Source organism: Olea europaea, chromosome 2 (assembly GCF_002742605.1).
Source record: "Olea europaea var. sylvestris chromosome 2, O_europaea_v1, whole genome shotgun sequence".
NCBI classification, from domain to species: Eukaryota; Viridiplantae; Streptophyta; class Magnoliopsida; order Lamiales; family Oleaceae; genus Olea; species Olea europaea.
In genome coordinates, this window is record NC_036238.1 from 28,688,535 (window position 1) to 28,709,315 (window position 20,781).

Consider the following 20,781-nt stretch of genomic DNA (forward strand, 5'->3'; position numbering starts at 1 on the left):
ATTATGATTTTAGTGAAATGAATGATGAATATCAAATTTTTACTATCACATAGTTGATTCTTGTTAGTTCAAATGAAAAAAAATTAGATGGAATTATCCATTTCAAATTAAATTAAAGTACAATTACCTTTTAACATAATACAACTTACTTGATAACCATTTTAGGATGTCATGTTACAAAATTGTGATTATATTTAGGGGTGTTAAATTGGACGAACAGCTTGTCCCACTAGTGCCCACAATGAAACGAGTAGGAAATCTTGTGCAAATTCCTAATTGACTCGTACGAGTTGGCTTGGCTCACCCCATCAAGGGACAAGCCAATGGGTGAGCTTATGGGACTAGCCAAGCTAAACTTCGATTGAACAAGTCAATCGTTTAATGGGTCAAATCAAGTTTTTTTTTTTTTTTTCAAATAAAAAGTTAAAGTCAAATAAAAGACTTTTTAAAAAATATAAAAAAATAATAAAGCACATCTATGGAAGACGAAAGTGATGAAGGAAAGAATTCAACAGTTTAGGAATTAGGGAAAAAAAAAAGCGTCAAAATGCAAAGCTAGGCATTTTGACTTTTGCCCGAGCTTCCAACCTAGGTGATGGCGCCTAAACGAACTTTTTAGAACACTGTCTATAATACCTAAAACACTCTTAAATAAAGATTATTTTAAAGATGCTAATTCTTTAGGCCCTGTTTGATTATCATTTTATGAAAATGTATTTTTCTCTTTTTTTTGAACCACACATTCTCCATTAAAATAATATTACACGTAAATCAAAATTTTTTTTTATTTTTTATTCACCCATTCCCCATCAATTTACTATTCTAAAATTTATTTTCCCAATGGGTATCAAACACCCTTTTAGATAAATTTGGTGAGCCGTGGCTAATTCGCAGCCGAAAACCCGGGTGTTTTGAAGGTGGCGGCATTATCTTTTATTTTTTTATTTAACCGCCATTACACAAAAATATGTCTTTTACACAAAGATTTTAACAAATTTAATTTAATTTAATTTAATATTCTAAAACAGTACTGAAAGAAAATAAAGGTCAACATTGGACAGCTCAATCTCGCACGATCGCTTGTTTTATTGTGAAACCGTGTTTTATATTGTTGTTGTTATGAAGCACGCTTCTTTGCATGCATGCGTATAGGGATTGGTGCTGCCTTTGCGCCTTTAACCCCTCCTTTTATTCTGCTTTTGGTTAAAATGAATTATAACATTTTGTCTTTTGGATTTGACAAAGAATCACAATCTCTTTAGTTCGTCTTATACGGATTTATTTGTCATTAATGGTTTAGCTGCAAGTTGTAGACATCTTGTCCCATGTTTTTTTATGAACATCATATGGTTAGATTTAGGGTCATGTTTTTATCAATGGTACAAGAATTGAGTTAGATAGATCTGAGAATAAGTGCTTGTTTGGTAGGGATTTTGTTAATTGGTTTTTTGATCGTTAGAGATAAAGTGGGTCCTACCTATGAGAGAAGAATTCAAAAATAACGACTGGAATAGTGAAATAAAGATAAAAAAATTGATTTTAATTGAATTAAAATCTCTACCAAATATGCTCTAAATTGGAATTCAATCTAGAAATAGATAATAAATTCCAAAGTTTTATAAATTTGATAAAAGAGTTTCAAAATTAGTCAATTCACTCGAAAATACGGGGTGAATGAAAAAGAAAAATTTATTAGTTGATTTTTAGAACAATAATGCATTGACTATTTGCTCAAAAATCAAAGAAAAGATCCCAAAAATAGTAAAAGAGACACGTTAAGAAAGTAAAGAAAAGAAAAATACACCAAAGAGTGTTGAGCCAATGACAAAACAATTATATGCATGGTTTCTGTGTAGATAAGTCTTAGATACCTAATTGGGGAGATAAATTTTTAATTAGGTTATTAGCTAATTAGTTGAAACTTGGAGGTTGGGACACTCAAATCCAGGGAAAACCATCTCATATCAAAATAGTTGCTTTAATTAGTTAAACCAACCAAACAAACTTGAGATGGAATTGAATGAGCATTGTGAAATTAACTTTAGAATAAATACTCTATCCGAGAGATGGAAGAATAAGTTGGAGGGAAATAAAATAATTGACTATTGAGAGTCGAAAAAATAATCAATCTAAAGGTTAGTAGCGATTGAATTGACTATACGCACATATTGATTGAGCACTAGTTATGTAAAATATTTGTCTTGGTAGCATGACTTAGTCATTTTATGAATTGTCAAACAATTTCGATACTTGAGGTGAATACGACTAGCTACCTAACATATTAATTTTATTTGATCATGTGTTAAATAGATAATTTTGATCGTATGAACAAGAGTTTAAGTTTGAAAGCACCAGGCACGTGTATTTTGCCACTTGTCTAGATTTTAAAACTTGATTAATTATGGTTAATTGAGTGAATATCTACGTCATTTAGTGTAAACATGGTAGTTGTAGGAAAATTCTGACTTGTATGCTACTATCATGAAGAAAAGGATGCTAAACTTTACATAAGCTTGTTGAATGCTTTGCCCATCGTATTCTGCAGTTGCATGGTGCATTTTGACAGGAAATATCTTGTTTCCAATTTTGAGTCAACCTCAATATTTGAAAAGCAATTACGAAAGAGTTTTGACTAAATACAACCTTTCGTCTATCATGCAAGGGGGGAGGCCTGGGAGAAGCCATTGTATACATAATGCAAATTTCTTACAAATCTTAGAGAAGCCTTTAATACAATCACATATTCTTACACAAATTTCATACATATTTGCTTTGATTTTTTAAAAAGAATAAGGAGGTTCAAGAAGATAATTCAAGAATTCAAGATTGTTTTTCATCTTCCTTCCACACTTCAGTTCTGGATAATGTTGTATCAATCAAGAATGTGTTTTTTTAAATCATATGATACTTAGCTAATTTTACAGATGTTAGGATGACGATAAATCTTATACTTTATAGTCTTGCTATTAAATTCCAAATTTTCACATTATATGATTATTTGATTTGAATTATAGTTAGAATCTTAATGATTTTCAATTACTGGGTAATAATTGACTAGAATTTGTGATCTATATTGACAATTGAGAAAAAAGAATATGAACTATGACGTAGTAATAATCTTTGTAAAATTTGATTGGGGATAGAGATATACCATTATATTTTACATGATCTTATGAATGTTCTTGTATTTAATGCAATTTTATATTTTCACATATTTCGTAGAGATATAGTAGGATAATATGTGAGGATATATTTAATTTTAATCGGGAGAATTATTGAATAAAATAGGAACATCGATGTTAAAGTCTAAAAAATGTCAACAAATCATGAATATTATTAAAATAGAAGAATGTAGGGAGATTCAAGATCCTAATACTTGCCATTAATTGAGTTTCATACACGATTCGCAATTAGTTAGTAAGTCTGATAATTAGATTAGTTATAAATTATAAATTATCCATCAATTTTATTATTCGATTAAAGCCAGTTAATTGAAAAACTAATTGAATACTTAGTTATCGTAAGAATAATACTTGGATTCACATTCACTTTATTACTTCTCATAATACTGTCTACAAGCTAGATTTAAATGCAACAAGATGCAAAATATGAGTGACTAAATTCATCAATCTCACTCTCTAGGATGGTGCAGACGAAAAACGGCATACTCGGTTTAAAACATTAGTCCTTCTATAAGGGGATGCAATCTACAATACATACATAATACTATAGTAATAGGGTGACAAATAATTATGAATAATTATATAGTGGGTGGCGGATTATTGGTAGCTGAAAATAAATATTGATTCTTCAATTTCCAATAGACAGATGCCTTGATCCATGTTATGGGACCTACCAAAAATGATAGGATCTTTTGCAAACTAAATTTAGCTGGTTTTACACTATTACAAATATATCTAGTTGTTGCCGCTGCGCCAACCAAGGTCCAATGCCATCTCATACACACACATTTTCATAGTATATACGTACATACATACCTATATACAAGAGAAATGCTACCTAGACAGGGAATCTGTATAGGCAGCATGACAGCTACCTGCGTGTCGTTCATCTGTGGGTGATTTGAAAAATTAGTTTTTTTTTTTTAAATCTATCAATAGATGCACTCTATGTATGCATATGTAAAGTTATCTACTTATAAACACGCATGACTATTAATGTTCGAGTATACTTTTTTTTATCAACAAGATATGACAACTCAATAATTTGATTACAATCAAGTACTTATACATATAGTCAAAAAAACGTATTAAAGTTAAGTAAGTTTATTCACTTTAAATATTTGTTGAACTAATCAAAACGTGTTTTTCTTCTTGTTCGACGGATTCGACATCAAAATTTTTAATGCAATCTTTTGTATTCAATAAAATATCATTCAAGTACTACTCTGATGCTTTTTTCTTAGGAAAAATAGGATGCATGGCCTACCAACAATCAGAGCACCACTCCACAGGCACATGCTAACTCTGAATTGAAAATTTTCTACAATTATATAATTAATTGGAAAATAAACATTTCATAGAAAAAAAGGTGGTTTAGGTAACGCTATCTAGAATCAAGCAAAAATAAAATATTCATAAAGATACTGCATCATAAACCCTAAAATCTGAAGATGAATATGCATTGCATAATTATTGTTTTCATTTTAAATTCACCACTCATTGTTTCATTTGATTCTATATTCGTCACCATGTGCTTCGCAGTCGATTGCAATAAAATATATATCTATTTTTCAACAAACTAAAATGCATAAATCAAACAATTGACTGATCCCTTGTAATCTTGGTAAGGTTAGGACCTTCGCAATCGTATTCTTCTACACACGCATAATATAGAAAAACGTGTTGGGATTGAGGGTCACTACTGGAAAATACAAGAATCACATATATGAGAGGATCGATATAGTTAAATTTGATTTAATAAAAATTAGATTGAATCGAGTATTGATAAGATTTCTATGTCCACGTAGAACCATTGGGGTTTCATCTGCATCGATGGAACCAAACTAGACAAACCCACAAACTATTGGTTTCTTGTCCATCCGATATTTGCTTTAAAAATTAGAGTAAATAGCACAAAGATTCTCTATATTTTATTAAATTTGCAAATTGATTCCCTATATTTTTTGGTATATATGTTGAATTAAACTAATGTATTACAACATGTTTGATTGCTCTTTAAAGTTATTTTTTAAGAAAATATTAAATTTAACTTTACTTTTAAACACCATTAAACAAGTTATAAAGACTTGCTATAAAATTAACTGTATTGGGAGAAATATCAAAAGCTTTATATAGATTCATAAACTTTGTCCCTAACTATGAGAAAAAAATTAATGAATTAATTAACATATGGAATCATATTCCTTTGACAAGTGAGGAATCTATTCATGTGCTTAATTTGTTGTAATTTTGAAAATAAAGAAGTTACGAGACAATTCCTTAATTAAATATTCCTATGTTGCCAACATGTTGCATAACAATGTAGCAGTTGGATTAATTTGGTCCCTTAGGGAGCTTACAAATTGATCCATGCAGTAAAACCTACTTTATTAGGCAGTGTTATGATCTTAATGGCATTAATCAGCTATTTAATTACATGATTTTTATAGAATTTAATACTTAGTGTCAATTGCATTAGTACTTGATTGGACACTTGAATATACAAAGGTTTAAAGCACCATGGCAATATTTTGTATTGACAACACTTATTTTTTTCCTTATTTAGATAATTTTCTTGATTTTATATTTTGCACATTCCTATATTTTGATCTAATACTACATTTTACATTTGATATTTCTTCACATGAAATTTCCTTCCAATGATAATAAATTGACCCCAAGGAGTTTACCATATACCTTTTAGTGTTCCTCTATCTTTTTTGAATTTACAATAAATTTATGTTTATATATGTTGTATGCGTGAATGTTATATCTATAAACTAGACGTGCAAATTTACCTTGCATATGAATCAAAATAAAGGGCAATTGGACACCTGGGTTGGCTAAGCTTGTGTTCAAAAACAAGGCTCGATCCTTTGGCTCATGTAGACATGAGATGAGCTCGAGCCAGCCAAGAGCAGACTCGTGGGCCTCATGAATCGAGTCTGCTTAGCTCGTGAAAAAAATAAGCTCAACTCGGCCCATGGATTGAGATGAGCTGAGTCCATGAGTCAGCAAGCGGTTCCACTGTTTGCCACCTCTAATCGCATGTGTTGACTTTCACATGATATATATGCGGACACCACTAATTTAACTTGTTGTGAATTATCCAAATTGGGTAAAAAAAGAAAGTTTCAAAAGCATTCTAATCAATTGTCATGGTACTTTACATCGATTAATGCATAGAATTTGACTTCAATGGTAAATAGGTAAATTTTGTATCTTGGTGACATGAAGTAATGATAATGTCTGAGCATGTAGTATATGCAAGCTGCAAAAATTGAAAAAGTCAATTTGGAATATAAATACGATAATGTAAAGGAAATGATGTGTGTACAGCACAAATTTATAGTCCTGTCACAAACGTGTGGTCAACAATTAGAATTAATCGTGGGCTCCATTCCTTGTATGTGAGAGAGCTATCAATCATGCTATCAAATTTGCTGTACTTATAGCATTGCTCATAATATAAATATTTTGTTGGTTTGTGCAATTTATTTGGCATCTTCTCTAAAAAGAGTTTGGACATTTTCACTTGGCCATAGACACAATTACATGGGACAAGGGCCATGATTATTTATATTTAGTCATATCAATATTTGATAAAAATAGATCGGAAAGAAAAAAAAATTATATGGGTACACTCGACAAGTTATATTTGAGAAAATAGAACGTCTTGTGGGTATACTTGACATCTTCGTAAAGTTGAACCTCTTATTTTCCAAATTTGATCTAATCATTGCAAGAAATGCCAATTTGTGGTATAACCATTTTCTGCAAGACCCTAACACTCTTGCTATCAACCACAAGCGGCCAATTCTCCTCCTCCTTTCTTTTCATTTCATTTGCAATTAAAATGAATAATATGATCGATCTCATTGATTGGATTCCGATTTTAATTTTATAATGTATGAATCGATATACAAACTTGATATTAAAATCAACCTATTCCTTCAAAAATAAAGTCTGATTTACTCTTTAAAAGATGTCAGAATTATATACTAGTGCCCTTAACATACGAAATTCAGTCAATTGACCATTCACCTTTTAAAGAATTCCAAGTATCAATGCACTACTAAAACCTTTATTTCCATTTGTAATTTGAAAACTCTTTATTAGGACTATGCCTTTTAGGACCACGAAACATGGAATTTTAAGGACCAAAAGTCCTAAAATATTCAGTTCTCCTACAAGGGAACACTATGCTTGGATGTTTCCTTGTATGCAGCCACGTTCAAATCCACCCTTCAATTTAATAGGGGAATTGAACATCGTGGGGGATTTTTTGTCCCTCTTTTGTAGTCTACTAAGAAGAGTAGAGGCCAACCATTTACATATCTTCTTCATCTCCATCGTGTCTGCTCACTAAATTGCACCTTTGCCTAATCATTTATCAAATTTTCTCGTGTACAGTGTCGTGATGCGATTGCAAAAAAGAAAAGAATCACAACTCTCATCTTTAATGTCCAACGGTAGTATTTATATCATTCGTGGGTGCAGCTAACTCTCCATGAGATAATTGTATCTGTATTAGCCACCCTTCTTCATAGAAAAAGAGAGCTCAGAAGACCTTGTCTATTATGGTACGGATAAATCAATGGTACCAACTGAGCATTATTTCGTTTCATATTTGGTTTGGAGGCCTATGCTGAAAGTAAGGATCCAATGAATTCGAAAGAATTGAACGAGATAAACTCTTTAACAAATTTTGCTTAGACTTCAACAAAGGCCTCGATCATCTCTATTGATCGAATTTGGAATTGATTGAATTTATAGTTTTTGAAATTAGAGGTTATGACTTTTAAAGCGACCGCCAAGTTAGAGGTTCTAACATGATTTTCTATATTTCTTTTTTTAGTTGGGACCTCACTATTTCAAAAAGATAGATTTATTTTGAGAAAAAGTTATAAGCATGGCATCTTGGTACTTTTCCATGAGTTAATGGCAAAGTCTTGATGAAAAGCAAAGTTTCTCAAACTCGATCTTGAATAAAGAAACTTTCACTAAGCATGTCAACGCTCTGTTTAATTTTTTTCTGTAACAAATATGTTTATCTATGACATTATTCCTACATTGTCTGGCCGACAAAAAAATCTTAGTATGGCCCCTTTAGAGATCTCCTTTTCTTATGGTCTATCCCAAAAGCAGAAAAAAGAATTTATATTTAATTTCTGAAAAGCACATTCCTTTTGCTTGTCATTTTAGCCATAATTCAGAAAATGGAAAAGGAAGACAAGAAAGATTACATCAAATTATTTCCCCTTGTGCTTCAAGTTATTAACTGAGCCATGAAAATGAGAAAGAGTGTTATGATATGCATCACATATTAGATAGACGTAAGAACAAATGAATGAACAAGTCAATTCATTCCATAATTCCCATCTATCTAAAGCTTTGGCCTCTAAACGAATCGATAATATGAATTTAATTTCGTAGTTGATACGTTAATTGATCGAGAGACTTCAATTTAAATGCACTCATCACTTACCGGTGAGTATTTTTTCTTATTCGTGTTGTTGCAATTAGAGAATATCCTCTACTTCGTAACAATCACGTGCAACAAATATAAGCAAGTTATTGCATTTTTGCTCGAAAAAGCATCAAATGGTACGTTGATTGTGTAGTTGAAAAGACTTATTGTCTAGTGCCAAAATGGCTTTGAATTTATGCAATAAAACCGAAGTGGGGAATGCCAACAAAAACCCTACCCTATAAAGAGGTGGGACTTTCACTCTTATCTGTGACATGACTGAAAGAAGAAAGAGGAGAGGAATTCATCTCTGGAATGACACTGCCATTTTATTTTAGGAATAAGCCAAATTCCATTCAATGCAAAACACTGCCAACCAAAGCTTCGTGGGATCCCACCATCCCAACCAATAATGCATACATACCGAAAAGGTGTTTAGCCACATTTAAAATGAATTCTCAGTTGCGGCCCAACGGAGGCATGGGCCGTAAATTGAATCGCTATGAGCAAAAAAATTTCATGGTTGGCTCGACCCCTGACACAATGTAAATGCCTTGTTAGAGCATGTAATCCTTCCTAGTTTGAGGAAGACAGGGACGGACAGAGTTATTTGGAGGGAGCAAGATAACACGGTACTTCGTTTAAAGGGAGATTGTTAAGAGAGTGCAAATGAAGTTTCACATCACTTAAACATTGGAGCGGATGATACTTATTATCCTTAGAAAAGAAATGCTTCTATTTGCCTTAGATGGCCAGTTAGGGTTATTTTGTTACATAACAAACTCACATGTTCTCATCGACCCATTGTGCTCATTTATGCACAGTGGACGGACTTCATAGAATATTTATGGGAAATGCTAGGGGTACATAATTTTTGGTACACATGGATGTCCATCCTCTCACATGAACGGGGCTCGCTTAAATAAAATATTCGAGTGGACCCCACGCCATGTGAGAGGGTTAATACCCTTATGTATAAAAAAATAAGTCCAAGAATCTTTATCCCTTTTTCTATATCCATGATACATTACCAAATCAAACTTGCCCCCCCCGGTCCGAAAAGGTTGAAAGATTAGGAATTTATATGATGGACAAAATAGTTTAATGAACTATTAGAGTACAGAGATATTAGGCGATATAAAAGTGTTGACCTAACATAACACCTTAAAATATCATTACTCGTTAGCATATCAAATGTACTGCTCTTAGTTAGCATAGTGAATCACCCAAATTTGAACCGCAAGTCTCTTCTTACCAGGATAGACAGGACAAACATATAGTCCACAACATTGACTCGACACATACTACTTAAAACTAGCAACTACTCAACCTAGAACATTTAGCAAGTTACTGTTAACCAAGGTTACACAAGCCTATAAGGTGATTCCAGATTCTAAGAACCAGATAAAGGTGCACGAGGCTCTTTCAGTTTGATCTTGATTTGGTTAGGTTAACTCACCATGGCGCTTCCTCTTACATGGTGTCCGCTTTTTCTTTGCTGACTGATTTTCGGGCTTCAAATCAGGAGTCTCAAAATAATGAGCAGAAAAGCCCGTACTGCTAAGCTGCAAGTCCGTGTCCACATCAGCAACACGTGCAAGGGGATTGACTGCAAGAAACATAAAATGCAATTTTATGTACTAGATTGGTTCGTCATACATAAAACACCATTCATAACTAAAGCAAGCAACTGAGTACATATGTGGGCTAAACTTTAATAGACGATGTTCGATAAAAATCTTGAAGTTCAAGCTAAAAAAACTCAATAATTATTGCTCGGATTATAACAACCATTTTGCCTATTCGCGAAAAATGTTCATACAAACAAAGGAGGTATTGCTTTAGATAGGCACAAAGAAGTATTTATAGACAGGCACACAAGGCGATCAATCAATGAATATGTTTGCGACAGTTGGAACAATATCAATGTTGGACAGAATCCAATCATCGCTAGTTATATAAGAGTATTTCATTAACACTTGCACAGCAAATGATTTTTGTGCAGACTTTAAATGTCTCTTAACAGTTTTCCTTAGTTCATCAGATGGACAAGTTTCTAATAACTGGAAATAAGTCAGATATTCATTTCCCAAGACATAAAAAACTCTTAAGCCAACTGTACATAAATAAAATAAAAAAATTCTAAAGCCAACTGTACATAAATAAAATAGAAATGTTCAAAGCAAATAAGACTCATTTGATAAATACCACAAAATATATAAATGTAAAAGACTACTTTATAGAATCTTTAAGCATGAAATACAGATTATGATGTAAAATAGCGGACCAACCTTTTGATGGTTCGAGACATTCTGGCATCCCATCATCATTAGCATCATAAGAAGGTGCAGCACGAGGACGCTTGCTCACATAGTTTTGTCGCAAAGGTCTTGGAATTTGAAATGAAAACTGTGACAAGCTAACTTCTTTGTATTCTGGACGATCATTCAGGTACCTTCAAAGACAAAAAGCATCTAAAACCGCAAAACAAATGCAAGGAAAGTAATGACCCAGATCTCTTAAATATACAACCTCCAACATTTTTCACAAGCATATGCACTGAAAATGAACAATAGAACACTTTGAAGATTACGGATCTACTTCTAGAAATCGGCATTCAACAAGTATTCCTGAATAATCTCATATTTCAATTATTGAACCATTTTATTTTACTAAGTTCAATGTTAGCCAGAACAGGCTTCATTTGGTCTATACCCCATGGTTTATAAAGAGGAAAAATAAATATAACAGATACAAAAGAAACAAAGAAGAAAACTGTTTTAGTACAACAGTACCACATCATCGCCGATGGACGAGACAGGAATAACAAATCTTTGGTTGGAATTGAGGATATATTATCTGAGGAATTTTTAGTACGATTATTTTTCTTTGTCTTTGAAGGTAAATGGTGGAATCGCAGATGACAAAATCCCTTTCTACAGTTAACCTTTCAACTCATTCCTCCATCCCTTGAATGAAAAAGAAACAGAATCACCATCACATGTTTTTAACACCCCCAACTCTCCAAACAAAATAATAAAATGTAAAAACTCACATATACAGTTTAGATTTTCTTTTTCCTTCGTTTGTGTTTTATATTTGAGATTCTTTGATTGTATGTGTGTCACCTGGCCGCCTGTGAAAGGAGGGCAACGTTTGTGGCGGTTGGAGTTGAGTGGTCGACACTGGGGAAGTCAAATCGTGACTGTGGACACAGAGGGTGGTGGGTGAGGTCGGTAATGGTGTGTCATTGGTTGTGGAGGTATCTGGAGTAGGTTGGTGGGAGGGGGCAAATGGTGAGGACTGGATGCAATGAAGTGGGACAGATGGCAAGTGCAGATTGAGGGGAGAAAAATAAAACTCCAGGCATTTCTGTGTTGATTAAGTGAGAATTTTACCTTTGAACTTCCACAATAGATCGAAGTCTCTTGCCTGATGGTGCAAGATAATACCTGTGGATATTAAAACAAAACACAATTAGAATAGGTTTATAACTGTTTCTTTACCATAATATAAATAATACATTAATTTTTTTAAATCGATACTAATATGATTGCACATTCGTTACATGTCATATGCTTTTAGTCTGATATGAATAAATAGATCTCCCATGCAACACCTGCATGGCTCCTATTGAAAATATTTTCTCGCTCTTATGAAGGAAAATCAGAAGGATAAGTTCCTCTTCTATGAACTGACTCAACAGGCATGCAAGAACTGAAATTTTTAATCAAGCGCTAAATTTTATATTGATGTATCTTCATAGTGCTTTATCCTCAAACAAAGCAAGCACTTCACAGTATTGGAAAATCAGAAGAATGGGTTCCTCTGCATGGAATTGATTCAATTCTCTATTCAGAACCAAATTTTAACTCTGAAGCACTTCTATAATTGTTTATCCCTGTATGAAGCAATCACTCCACAATGTGGGAAATTCAAGGGGATGAGTTCCTTCTCTATGGAATTAATTCAACAGTTAAATGTCCCAAACATCTAAATGGAAGCAATTAACCCACAGAAAGGGTACATTATGAAATTGCATTCAACAACACAGTAAAGACAGGCACCCAAAGGTGTCACTCAATAGTTGCACTGTGATATGTATTTGTGTGTTGCACAGTTAGATGACAGAGTATTGAAATAAATCAATGTATCATATATTTGATTTTTCAGGTGTACATAAGAGGGTGCATTTTAATGATTTTTTTATGATACGTAAAATCTGTGGGATAATAGGGTCTATGATTAGAAAAGAAAAGAACAAAGGAGAAGTAAAAAAACAAGAAAGCGGCAATATTTCTATGGACATCATTTGATAACATTGGACATACACTCATGGATAATAATAAGAATATCCTGTGCATTTATCCTCCTATATTACTTTCTAGAAGTTCTTTCATAGCATTTAGCCCTTGTTTTGTTTGGATAAAAAATTAGATTTTGAAAAAGTTCATAAAATGCGTGGTTAAAAGTTGATAAAATTTGTGGGTCCCATAAAATGTGTGGTTGAAATGGGGGCCAAACAGGTGCTTAACATCTCAAACAAAGATATAAAATTCTAAGCAGTAAAAGAATAACTACTTCAAATTTAATCTGATAAAAACTGATTGATTCTTCATAACAAATGAAACTAAATTAGTCTAAACTTTCTACAATACTTGTTTGTCTTTGAATAATATATTTGAATTTTATATGAAAAACTGGATATCTTTGAAATGCATTGGCTCCATGTTGTCCATGCTCAGCTCCATAGTTTTCCTTAAAAGGAATTTCAAATTAATAGAGCAAAGAGCAAAGGAAAAAAAATGATGCTTACACATCTGCAAACTTTGAGCTTTTTTCACCTCTGATACTTAAAATCCGTTGCCATCCAGGAGGGGGTCGAGCAATGTTGGGTTTGTCAATTGCCCAAAGCCTACTTCCATCTTGTGCAATATCAGGCTGATCATTACATGATATCTCAGGTTGCCACTCGCGAGCTGTTTCACACAAGAAAGGCCGTTCTATAATGTGTTCCCTTATTTCCTCATATATCTCCTTTTTGGGAACAAGCCTCCATTTGAAACAGTTGGCGCATTGAACAGCGAAGGCCCCTATAAATCGCAAAACCCGATTTGGAGAATCAATGTGGCCTGAAACAGGTGACATTTCACCAGCACCAGTGGCAGCAGGGTCATAAAGCACCAACTGCTTTTGAGCATTTTCAGAAGATTGATTTGCTTCCTCTTCCATATTATTATTCACTAATGTTTCTGTTGAGGCAACATCTCTTTTAACCTGAGAAACGGTCTCCAGGCCACCTGGCAGATTTGAACTATTCGAGACATTTGGTTCTCCTTCCATGTTCTTTGAGCATTTGCTTCCTCTCTTTCCAACCATTGATGCTAAGTTTTAATAATAGAGTCTGTATCAAGTTGATTCATCAACACCTTAATTACAAGAAACTACCACTGCTTTTAACACAACAAAGCTTCAAGAACTTGCAAACACTGTGAATAGCCAAACCTAGTAGAAACTAACCAGCAATTAATGGAGCCTTTATCGCAGAAAAAGCTTCAAAAACTGCCAATATAAAGAGAAACATTTTTTCAATCTCATCCTCATATTTTGCAATTTTCTAAAAGAACGCATACCCAATACAATCACAAGCATTTAAGAGAAAATCCCAACCAAATATAAATGACAACATAAATGATGCAAGACGAAAACAAGCAGTTTGATCTTCATTTCAAACCTTCTGACAGAAAGACATCAGGCCTCATTCAGATACAAAAGAAAACATGTAAACATTAGCAACCAATTCATGGAAAGATACAGATATAATATAAAGCTCCAAATATTAAACCCGATGAGCAATTTAATAAATGGCACGAAAACAAAAGCATAAAATAACACTCACGCAATGGTTTCCCTCAGTAATTGCAATATGGTGTTGCATGATGAGAAGATGAATGTTAAGACAGATACAAAGCCTATAGTTTATTTAGTAGTCATAAAATAGAGAATAATTTGACAGCTATCACAAGGAAAGTTCGAAGAGTGCATACATTGGTACTTATTATTAACTACATATCGTCTCTAAGTTGAAACCCTACTGTGGTACATGTTTGTCACCATGGTGCACAGCTAGTATATAGTTAGCCATGTATGGTGCTTGAAGCTTTTTTTTTTTTTTTTTTTAAATGACTGTGGGTGTCTAAACCAACTTACGCACACATCGACTAATCCCACGGAACCCTGAAGTTTATAGCTGGGTGCTCACCTCAGTGGCCTTGAGGAACTCGAACTGGTAATCATTGGGGAGCAAACCCAAGATCTGATCTAATTCCTCCAAACAAATAACATTTTAGCACGTGATGGCCTAGTACTCTTTACATATAAAATCAAGAGAAACATCTACATGATGGCAAGATATGGTAGCAGCCTCTTAGAGTTAAAAAATGGGATGACGCAAAGACTGTTTCAAGGCTCAAATCATGATTTAGAGGACGAGCAGACTACTTGGGAGCTTGGATACCCATAATATAGTTTGTTATCTGATTCATAGTAAGATTTTAAAGAATAAATATTAATAACATTATCCATTGGACAAAAAAAAAAAAATTCCTGAAGTGATATAATGCTAATCGTTATGAGATTAAAATTAAACAAGCAGAACACAAAGGAAAGCTCGTGTAAAAAACCAGCTATAAGAACAATGTAACGCAAAATTGGACACCAAATAAGCTCTATTCAGCACTCATAACCCGATTGACAGCATTGCTTATATTCTTTCCACAGTTTCCTGCACATCTATAGGAGAAAGACCCCTCCCCCCCTCCTTTTCCTAATTGAATGGGCCAAAATAACCACGAGCGGCAACGATATTATAAGTTTCTTCCTCTTGACCGAATTTTAACCTTCATTAGCTACATGCATCTCAAGTAAAGCATAAAAGAGAAGCCGCACAGAGCATCCAATTATTACTAGATAACTGCTGTTCAAGAATGAAAGACTCCTACAAATGGTCATTTGCCCTTTGACACTGTCAGTCTTCTGCAAAAGCTTCTCAAAGATGATATCATTGATAGAAAACAATGTTGAAAAGATAGGTAGCAGAGTTTAGAATCTGATAGTAGAGAGCAAGATAACAAGTACGCCAAATATAATCATCTCTCTTTCCTCAAATATGCTTTGCCAGCAACAATATTACATGGCTATAGATATATCAAGCATGGTGACACCTAAACATCCTGAGAGAGGAAATTAACACTATATCTGACAACTCCCAGGACAAAAGGGGACATGGTGACTCCAAACAACAAAATAAACGCAATGCAATAATATGCTGAAATGTTCTTGAAGATGTTTTTAAGGATGCTACCACTTGTAAGTATCACCTTTATTCAACGTTCATACATATTTAAAATTTCTATATGTTGAGGTCTTCAAATTTTGTGGACTCAAAATTCTTCCATCACAATATTCCATAACAATTAAGTGTTTGTGCAATAAGAGAGAAATCGGCCATGTTTGACAATCAGAAAGACTTTAAAATAACCATCATATTTTTCAGTTGACAAGCTGCTCTATGACATGCAAATCCACACTTATATTTGATTACATCAATACATATATCACCAGAATAACCGAACAACAAACAAAATTTGTTAATTCCAAATTCTTGTAACTTTGACTCCAAAATTGGAAACAAAATTGTAACTTTGACTCCAAAACTATGGACGTCATCCAATTACCGCATCGTTTATAGACTATAAAGTTAAGTCCATACCCATAAAAGTCATCCTAATGTGTCATGGTAAAGAAAAAATACAACTTCACAAGTACGGAACTCACATTATCATCGTCACACAAATAAAAATGAAGATGTCAAACCAAAAATGAAATCGAATATTTTGAGAACCCAAAAAAGGGTTTTACAGAATCCATGTCTTAAAAAAAAAAAAAAAAGGCTTAGTTAAAAAAATAAAAAAATAAAAAAAAATCCCAACATCGAGAACAGATCAAGAAATGTAAACTTAGATACTGATATAGAAAGTTAAAACGCTGAATTCTTCAGAAATCTTGAAATCTCGCTCTATATACAACCATGTGCACATGTAAAAACTTACATATATACCCATATATAAAACCAGTGAAAGAGAGAGAGAATTTACAGAACGAGATCTGAAGAAATGATTATCAACAAAACGTCTATTCGTCCGATGATTTCTGAATTAATTCTATACATTGGCAAAAAAAATTGTTACTGAGATTTTGTTCATGTCGCGACGGGATATTGGTAACGAGGGGATGTTAAGATTTGGGGTCCATCTTAAGAAGGTCAATCTTATTAAGAGGGGTGTCCAAATTCTTTGTATATTGGTCATTATTTCGTTATATTACCGATATGAGATTATATTCTCTTAACATGCCATTAAATGGTGGCTCGTTTGAGCAGACCAATTTTAGAATTCGTGTGCTCATTTTTAGAGACTTAATCGGATCGAATCGTTCGTTGGAGTTTAATGGGCTCTGATACCATGTTAAGACTTGGGGTCCATCTTAATAAGGTTGAGTAGTCCAAGATCTATTTAAATTGGTCAATGTTTCGGTATTTAACCGATGTGGGATTTATTCCCTTAACATGTCCCCGCAAGACGGTGGCTCTTTTTAAGCAAACCAATCTTGAAATTCGTGTGCTCATTTTTGAGACGTATAAATCGGATCGAATAGCTCGTTGAAACTTACTGGGCTCTGATACCATATTGAGATTTGGGATCCATCTTAATAAGGTCAACCTTATTAAGAGAAGTGTCTCAATCCTTTATATATTGGTCATTATTTCGGTATTTTACCGATGTGGGATTATATTCCCTTAACATACCCCCGCAAGATGGTGGCTCATTTGAGCAGACCAATCTTGAAATCCGTGTGCTCATTTTTAGAGACTTAATCGGATCGAATCGCTCGTTGGAGCTTAATGGGCTCTGATACCATGTTAAGATTTGGGGTCCATCTTAATAAGGTCAACCTTGTTAAGAGGAGTGTCCCAATTCTTTATATATTGGTCATTATTTCGGTATATTACCGATGTGGGATTATATTCCCTTAACAGGGAAGAGGGTATGAAAACAATTAATACGTATGTTAAATTGGTAAAGACGAGGGAGGGGATATATTGGTAAAATAATTCATTGGTACGTTAAATTTAGCACGACTGATCTCAGAACAATAGCAGTTCAATTGTTCTAGTGATAAAAAGTTTTAGTTCGGTTATATACCCAAGGTGGTGTTACCGAAGCGTATCCCCCCTCTCACAAACACGTGGCCCCGCGAGTATTTAATAATGTCGAACTATGGTCTCCATCTTGATGATGTGAGTAGGGTATAAACGATTGTGTAAATGATTATGTACGTGTAGCATGGTTCTTTGAAAAATGAGTGATTGAAAAAGAAGGAAAATTTTTCGATTTACGTGTAATATTATTTTATGAAATATTATGTGATTAAAAATAGAAGAGAGAAAAATAAAATGTAATGAAATGAAAATTAATGGAGGTCAAACAGGGGCTAAAAAGTTTATATACATTATCTTAAATTGTGATTTTAGTTCTTTCTTCTTTCGTATTGTCTCATGATGTCCGATTCATCTTACAAACATGTCATGTGCCTATATATCACATAAGAGGACAATGCCAAAAGATTGGTTATATTCTTTTATATTTAAAGATGACTTTTGTTTTTTTATTTTTAGGCTAGTGTATATTTAATAATTATGTTAAATTAGTAAGAATATTTTGAATTATCTATTGGTCTTAACTTTTTCAAAAGGAATCAAAATTTACCCTTCAAGTAGAGAACCAAGATATATTGAGAGCATAGTGCAATAAAAATGAACTAAAAAGAGTGAGATTCAGACAAAGCCCTAGTTTCATCCCCATTTTAGGGGGAAATAATGCATTTTGAATAGTAAATTGATGGAGAATGTGTGGTTAAAGAATAAAGAAAAGTTTTGAATTTACGTATAATATTATTTTATTAAAGAATGTATGGTTGAAATTAAGTGTTGAAAAAACAAATTTTTAGAAGAATGAAAATCAAACAAAAGTTAACACTAACACAATTTAATGCAATAAAACTAAACTAAAATAATTTAGTGGAAATTAACATGATTAATATTTTAATTTTTTATTAAACTATTATTCCCTCTATCCCATAATGATAGTCCTACTTTTTTCACAAAGATGAAGAAAATTCATTAATATAGTTGAAATAATAAATTTTATTATCATTTTTTTCAATATACCCCTACATTAATGAAATCAATATTTAAGGTAATTAAATTATATTTGTGATAACAAAGCACATTAGATAGGGACATACTAGGAAACTAAGGTAATGGTTGGTTTGCGTTTTCATTTTTCATTTTTATTTTCGAAACGATTTTTAGTTTTCCCTGAAAACGGTCCGTTTTCGACGTTTTGAGCGTTTTCAACATTTATAACTGAAAACGATAAAAAGTCATTTAACGTTTTCAGTTATAAATTTTAACTCGTTTTCGAAAACGACGGACTAAACGCGTTTTCCACGTTTTCGAAAACGAAAAACGGAAAGTGGGTCGAAAATGGCAAACTAACCACGGCCTAATATATTAACTGCACTTTCAATTAAGAAATAGGAGTATAATTTGATAAAGACGAAAAAGAAAAATAGAACTACCTTTATGAGACAGAGGGAGTAAATCAAAGGGGGCAAGGGTAAGGCTGGCAATTGCATTTTCCACGTAGGGGATGAGTCTGCAGAAATTGAAAAGACAATGTTTGGTTTGTATAAATCTTGGACATATACGGAGAGACAGATACGAAGATTTGACAGCTTTTTAAACCTAAAATCATGTGTTGTAAGTTGTAATTGTCACCTACCTAAAATTTAAGAATATTGATATCATACCAGTGGAATATGTAATCTGTGAAAATTAGATATTTTGGAAATGGAAACTGTTATGGTGTATTTGATTGTCAATATTTTTTATGAAAAATGTATTTTTTTCACCCAAATTTTTATCTTTGTACTGTTTAAGTGCCATTTTTTGATGAAAAATATTTTCCTACTTTTAGTCACGTGACCATATTTTCCTCAAAATAAAAAAAATAAAAAAATTCTTTAGAGCAAGTATGATTTTTTCCAAGGAATTACCTCTCTCTCTCTCTAATCCATCCACCAATAAAAAGTACAAGTATAATATTTTTTAGGTTGAAAATTAAATAAATCAAACACATTTAATTGACAATTTTCTTGCAAATAAATTCTAGACAATTGAATTACCTAAAATTTATTTTCCTTCCATACAAATTTCATGCTTGCAAACGAATGCACACTTAGTATCTCTGTATTTGTGGACTTTTGGAATCTGTTAGTATTTGTGAAAATTGGGGATTTTTGAAATGGAAACTTGATTTTACGTTTTAGTACGTTTATATATTGGATTATATTTTCATGTTTATATGATTTTACATTTTAGTGCAATATTTAAATATTGATTGAAGCATTTTTAATATTATTTAATTAAATATTAATAAACAATCAACGATCAACAACCGTCCAGCTGACTTAAATTCCTGCGTCTGCCACCGCTTATATGTTGATTTATATATTGTTAATGATCTAATATTGAATTTATTCCTTAACACATGTGTTCTCATTTTATTTTCTTTTTTAAATGCTAATTAGAATTAAATTGTTCATTGAAATTTAATGGACTCTGATACTACATTACGATTCTTAAAGGTCAATTTTGTTAAGATGAATAATATAAATTCTTATATGTTGATCTATATTTTGATAATCATTCCTTCCCCTCGAAATTAGTTAGTCGCTTAACACATGCCTATAACAAAAGACGGATTATCGGCAGTATATAGCCCATGCTTGGTTTGAATTAAAATCCAATTAAAATTTCAAGTCAAAGTCAACTACTAATTTTAATCACATATTTTATCAACTTCTATCAAAATTTACTAAAAATATAATTTTAATATATATTGACAGCCAAGTGTGTGTCACGGATCACTATTTATATATTTATAAAAATATATGGATCAATCTACAATTAATCTAACGGGGACCACCAAGTGTGGGCAACGGTTC

At 32.7% G+C, this 20,781-nt stretch overlaps 1 protein-coding gene across 4 annotated transcripts; it reads right to left on the reverse strand.

The window, feature by feature from the left end:
* Positions 1-9,804: 9,804 nt before the first annotated feature.
* On the reverse strand, positions 9,805-16,935 carry LOC111369849 (methyl-CpG-binding domain-containing protein 2-like). Of its 4 annotated transcripts, none has more exons than XM_022991544.1 (6): positions 16,809-16,935; positions 14,173-14,214; positions 13,469-14,056; positions 12,051-12,104; positions 10,944-11,107; positions 9,805-10,261 (listed from the first exon to the last, which is right to left on the reverse strand). In XM_022991544.1, the coding sequence occupies exons 3-6, from the start codon at positions 14,029-14,031 to the stop codon at positions 10,098-10,100; spliced, it is 945 nt and encodes a 314-aa protein (XP_022847312.1). In that variant the 5' UTR covers positions 14,032-14,056; positions 14,173-14,214; positions 16,809-16,935; the 3' UTR covers positions 9,805-10,097. The 4 variants fall into 4 exon arrangements, with proteins under 4 accessions (XP_022847312.1, XP_022847319.1, XP_022847327.1 ...); XM_022991551.1 differs by having other exon boundaries at positions 13,469-14,081; XM_022991559.1 differs by lacking the exon at positions 16,809-16,935 and adding an exon at positions 16,764-16,782.
* Positions 16,936-20,781: the final 3,846 nt, after the last annotated feature.

What these genes read in the sequence shown, in the direction of transcription:
- LOC111369849 (XM_022991569.1), bottom strand. Translation starts at nt 14,031, where the DNA reads ATGGTTGGAAAGAGAGGAAGCAAATGCTCAAAGAACATGGAAGGAGAA. An exon ending in AGCTCAAAGTTTGCAGATGT is followed by an intron (nt 12,105 to 13,468) that starts GTAAGCATCATT and finishes TAATATCCACAG; the next exon opens with GTATTATCTTGCACCATCAG. An exon ending in TCTATTGTGGAAGTTCAAAG is followed by an intron (nt 11,108 to 12,050) that starts GTAAAATTCTCA and finishes TTGTCTTTGAAG; the next exon opens with GTACCTGAATGATCGTCCAG.